Source organism: Sceloporus occidentalis, unplaced genomic scaffold, assembly GCF_023333645.1.
Source record: "Sceloporus occidentalis isolate IW3139 unplaced genomic scaffold, rSceOcc1.0.p SCAF_123, whole genome shotgun sequence".
NCBI classification, from domain to species: domain Eukaryota; kingdom Metazoa; phylum Chordata; class Lepidosauria; order Squamata; family Phrynosomatidae; genus Sceloporus; species Sceloporus occidentalis.
The window spans coordinates 610,248-616,247 of NW_028317103.1; the positions used below are offsets into that span (position 1 = coordinate 610,248).

Below are 6,000 nucleotides of genomic sequence, written 5' to 3' on the forward strand. Positions count from 1 at the left end.
GCCCTTGGGCGGACTGACTCTTCTGAAGGCTGACTTGTGATAAATCTCTCCCCTGCTTGCAGATGTTTGGGGGGGGTCATCCAGCATTTCTAGTATTTGTCACCACAGATATTTGAGTTCTAGCATCCCAGCAGCCTCCTGAAAGTTCAGTGGTGTCATCCCTCCGGCACAATTCCCCAGTGTTTCAGAGACATAATACAAAAGTTCTGTGTCGGTACCCTTGGGGACATGTTCTACATTATTTCAGGTTCCAAATGCCTCAAACTCCTTTTGTTGCTCCATAGATCATGGTTTGGGGATTATTTTTTTTTACGAACGTATCTTTTCCATACAATTCAGGATGGAATGCTTTAAGGCCATCTAGGAGATCTTCAATGCAGGATATTTTTTCTGTCAAACCGAACTTCCTGCACCTAGCTCTTTCAGGGGCTCAGGATTTGATTCACCTTCAGTTTTGGGCACTTCTTCCATCTTGCAGCCATTTATGTTTAGTGCTCTCAGTCTTCAAGCAGCTTGCCTGAGCAGATCCATAGTGAGGAATAGAGTTAACATGTGTAGATGTCTCAAAAGTATCCTCTTTCTAGAAAACCTCTGGCTTTAGATGTTCTCTTGGCCTGAGGTACATTTTTCCCTCTGTATCAGTGTGAATTCAACATTGCTTTATATATATTTATATGTATCAGATCTGCAGTGAGTACAATAAGATTTGGTTGGGGGGGGGTCCCCCTACACCGGTGTTTAATGTTAACCCATGTCCCAAAATGTGGCATTCTAGCCCTCAATGGAAAACTTTTGAGTGCTGGATTTCAAGTTATTCTTTAACCACTGGGTCACTTTTTAGTTTTGCTTATACTTCATCTAGGGAAACCATCAAAAGCAATTGCAAGTGATATGTTGATACTTGAGTAAGATACAAAATGCAGAATACACACCCAGCGTATGTAGCAACTTAAAGCCCAACAGACAAACCAAAGTCCTTTTGGTTAATAGCCCATGTCTTTTATCCAGTACATGTGCACCTGTTTAGCAAAGAGTATGGACGACCCTTTTGTGGTCTGAACAAGCCCACAGACTATAATAGGATAGTGTAGTGAATTGTTGCACTTCCCTCTAGTTTCATTGCCCTAGGGAGCCAAGCTTGCAGCATGACAATAAAATTAGATGTTGTAATAAACTTTGTGGTTTAGAAACCACCTGCACCTATTTTCTTGATAGTCTAATTTGTCAGTAATTGAATGATTTGGGCCTTGCCCAACAGCTTTTCTGTGGTATCTTCCTTAGTGTCGAGGACTGTTAACGCAGAAGGTCTGAAAATTGACTTGTGTTCTTTAGGTTGAGGAGTTCTAATAGCAGTCGTGTGACTGAACAGGTATAGTTTCTGAGTCATAGACACACAACGAGGCAGGGGAACCTGTGACCTAATAGTGGATAGCCATTACTTTTCTTTCAGTGCCCACAATTTGTTCAACACTACAGATAGCTGATCTATGCTCAGCAATTCTTTCCTGTGGAAAATCTTTGTATGCAACCTATATAAAACTTAGAACACTGACATGTCAATATGTAAACAACGCAGATGTTTGAACAGGTAAATTACTATAAAAAAATATATATAAATATATCCTCTTGCCCGTTTAAGGATGATAAAAGGATTGATATATTTTGATTTCAATGAGTGGTTACACTGGGCATGTTATCTGCATTTGTAGTTGCCATTTGGGGGAAGAAGCCATGTATCAGGTTTGGCACTGTGGACCAGTTTATTTCTTAAATGATGTAACAGTTCATATGCCATGCTTGGTTTGGCATGTTAAGAATTCCTATTTAAATATGTGCCAATGCTTCATCGATATACCGTATTTGTTTGATTATAAGATGAGGGTTTTTTCAGAGCAAATGCTTGTCTTATAATCGAGGTCGTCTTCTAATCAGACCTCAAATGAGGTCTGACTATGAGACTAAGATCCAGATCCCCCGCAGCACTGCAGGGGACCTGGATCCTCCTGTCTGGTAACCTCAGCTGCTGCCGGCACTTACACTGGACTTGTACTTCCGACGTAGCTTCTATGACGCAGCATCGGTGTCACATGACCTTCCGATGCTCATAGAAGTTCTGGCGGAACACCTGCTGCCCCCACCAGGGAGTCAGAAGCACTGGTAAGGACAAATACAAAAACAAATATTTTTCTCAGTCATAGCTTTTATTAAATATGAAAAAATACTTTACATGAATTGATATTTACTAGTAAAACTTTTTTCCTATAGGGTGGTGTTATAATCAGGGTCGTCTTATAATCAAGCAAATACGGTATTTTTAACATTTCTGGGAATGGGAGCGTAAACCTTTGTGACACCTGCAGAAAGAATTTGCTTTGTTCCTCTGAAGTGCGCGGAGTCAGAGGTTTAGATGTAAAGTAATGAAGTTTTACTTAACTGAGTGGGTAGAGTTGCCTCCTAGTGAAAGTGAAATTTAAGAATAATTAAACATGCCTGGCATAAAGCAATGCCAAATCTAAGATGGGACCATGATCTTAGTTTTGAAACCAGGATGAGACGGGCAGACAAGATGGGCGTAAATGTGTGTTTGTGAAAAATGCAAAGAAAAAAAATTACCACAATGTTTGGCAGTAAAAAACCTGAGTAATCCGCATTGAAAAAATATACAATTTTTGCCCGAATATAGGCCACACTCCCCCCCCCCACTTTAAGTCTTTAAAGTGGGGGTGCGGCCTATATTCGGGGTGTAGCGCAGGAATGCGCAATTCGTATCGCCAGATTCCCGAGACATAGAGTTCCGAACACCAGGCATGCAGCAGAGTTGGGATACAGATCTCCCGCAGCGCTGCAGAGGACCTGCATCCTACTCTCCGATTGTGCGACGTGCCGGCAGCAGAGGTTGTTTACGCTCGTTAACAATCTTCCTTGCCGGCACTTCCCCAAGTGCCGGCCCGGAAGTTGTATACGCGTATTGCGCAGATGTCCCCCCACCGGCCCCGCAAGACACCCAAGAGTCTGCACTGGTAAGTCTAGGGGGGGCACATCTTCGGGGCAGTGTGGCAGTATGTCTCGGGGGGGGGCAGAGTGGCAGCGTATCTATTCCACTAAGTGGTTTTTTTTACCAAGAAAATTTTTTCTTTAAAAAAAAAAAAACACCTAACTTTTAGGCTGCGGCCTATAATTGAGCCAATACGGTATATATGTTGGTTGGTTTTGAAGTTTGAAACCGCTATCAAGGCTACATATACATTGTATAAAATGTTTTCGTTTTGACCTGTAATTAGATAAAAAGATTATCCTAGCCAAATACACACAGTAAATAGAATCCATGATTGTACTGTGTGCATAATTCCTGATGTAAACCCATGCTGTTTCTGATCTTGCAAAGAATTTGCATCCAGACACATTATATGAGCAAAGGTATGTGGCTACCCATCCAAATTAAGTTAAGGTTCAAGCCACGTGTCAAATCAAACACATGTCAATTCCATCGAGAAACATTAGGAGTAGAATGAGTTATATACTGAAGATCTTAGACAATTGTGTGCTTCCAACCTTATGGCACCTGTTTGGGGAACACTCTTTCGTGTTCCGGCATTACTGTGCGTCTGTGCATAAGTTAAGGTCCATAAAGACATGGTTTGACAAATTTGTTCTGGAGGAAATGGAGTGGCCTGCTCAAAGACCCAAACTTTGGGATGTATTGGAAAGCCGATAGCAATAAATGCCTTATTTTGGGGGCTCTGCGGGCACAAAATACCTCTACGATGTTAAACCTTTTTCTCCAAATCATAAGTGAACGTAGTGTCTTCAAGCCCATTTTAGCTAGAACAATAAGATTTTTCATGTGACACTTTCTTATGTGGTGTGTGCTTTGTTTTGTTTTTTTGCTTTTCATCTTTCTCAAGTTTCTTTTGTTTTTATTTTAGTTTGGAGTCCTGTTGGATGAAAATTCAGGATCAAATACTGGATTAAATGCAGTTGCAAATAAGGATAATGCAAGTGAGTCATTTTAAATCTATTATATTCACTTTGCAGTTAAGCCCTTAAAATGCGTTTTGACCTTTTATTAAGCTGTTTTCAGCTAAATTAACCTTCTTGTGGCACTTTGTAGTGATTCAGTGTTTACTGATTAAACTGTTAATTCCTAGTAACCAGGGGAACAAAGCTTCTTGCCATTTATACCCATATTCCAAATTAGCCCTTTTTAAGGAAAAGGGCCTTCTTTTGGAATTAAATCTCCCATTTACTGATCACACTAATGAGGAAACATGGCTACATAGGGCCTTCTTCCAGCAGGTGTTAGGGGTTTTTCAGAGGATCTAAACGTAAGCAGACAATGCAGTTGTTTTAAAACCATGTAGGGAAAGACAGACGTAGTTCTGCCACTTTACGTATAACTAGTCAAACCTCACCTAGAGCGTACATTTCTGGAAACACCACCTCCAGAAAGATGATTTTCTTGAGAGAGTTTAGATAAGGACTACTAAAATGTTGAATGGTTTATCATGAAAAATTAAAGGATCTCTCTCTCTATATAGATAGATAGATAGATATCTTGGAGGGATAAAGAGGGAGTAGAAATGTTAAAGAAATGTATAAATACTTTATAACTAAAGGGTTTTAACAAAGTACAGAAGGTACGTTTATTTAAAGGAGGATGCATGTTAAAACAAAACTGCATAATATGCAACTAGAGGGTCAGATGTAATGTAATGAAGTATTAATTCCTCCCTTACTGAGATTTTTTATTTTTTTTTGATAATTGAAACGGCCTCCATGCAGAGGTGGTAAAGGTTAAAGTGAGACATTCATGGGATAGGCATAAAGTTGGACCTTAATCAGTCCTTGATTTTGTCCTAGATTCAGGATAATTTATTTTACAGCATGAAAATGGGCAAATTAGGTGGGCCAAATAGTTTTTATCTGAAATCAGATACTATGATCAGGAATCCAAACGGTAAGGGTGTACCAGCACCCAGAAAGAGCATCATGACCCTGCATCTGTCAACACAAAGCTAGCAATCCTGACCCCTGTTACCAACAGATAACTTAACAACAGATAATTTAAGCTGCCTCCCGATGGGCCTGAACAGGGAGATCTTGCATCTTCAAAAACACTCAAGTGCAAGTACAACCTAGGACATTAGTAGACATCCTAGGGATACTTTAATGGTCTTTTTGAGTACAATGTGTCCCTGTGAATAATCATGTTTGAGTGCTATACTTTATAGTAAAATGTTTTGACTTTGTTTCATTAGGTGTTAAGCAGCTGAAGTGGGAAGCAGAAAGAGACAATTGGGTGAAAGACCGAAAGGCCAACATTAATAAAAGGAGGAAATGTACCAAAAAACTAATTAATAAGAAAAAATAAATCTCCATTATTTCAAAGTCTTGCATTGTTCATTTGGCTGAAATGGAATATTGAGTTTTTTGGAATTGGCTAAGCTTTCTCTTATCTCTGTCACCTATATATAACTGAATACCATTAAACATATTTATCTCTGTTCTGAGTTAATGTTGTAAATACATAGTTGATTAAAAGGTGTTAAAATGGCCCAAGTGAACTACTTTCTAACAATATATAGTTTTGTTGAGCAGTTTTTCTTTTTCTGGCGTCTATTGGGGCGCAACTCCCAGCATACCACATTTTAAAAAAAAATCTTGTTTAGAACCGGCGATGCGCATCATTCATATTTTACATTCGAAGTGCCAAAATAAATGAAAATACCACGCATATGAGGTGTTTACAAAAAAAGGACAAATACCTAAATACACTTTTGGAGTTTTTTTCCCATTTGTACTTGTTATATACAGTTTTTATAGGTGAAATTGTGAAAAAATATATATATATATATATATATATATATAATTTCAAAAGAAAGCCCTACTTGTGCTGAAAAAAGTAATATATGATTTGTGTGGGTGCACTAATAGAGAAGAGAATTTACAGTTGAAGAAAAACCAAAAACAGCTCTGGTCTTAGCGCAAACATGGTAAAAA

The 6,000-nt window shown here is 38.9% G+C and overlaps 1 protein-coding gene across 1 annotated transcript in view; it reads left to right on the top strand.

Moving 5' to 3' along the window:
• LOC149282080 (CCAAT/enhancer-binding protein zeta-like) overlaps positions 1-5,371 on the top strand; it is a 48,226-nt gene extending 42,855 nt beyond the window's left edge. Inside the window, exons 14-15 of the mRNA XM_089498620.1 lie at positions 3,927-3,999; positions 5,259-5,371. Coding sequence (XP_089354746.1) covers positions 3,927-3,999; positions 5,259-5,371 — 186 coding nt within the window. The remainder of the gene's footprint in view (positions 1-3,926; positions 4,000-5,258) is intronic.
• Positions 5,372-6,000: the final 629 nt, after the last annotated feature.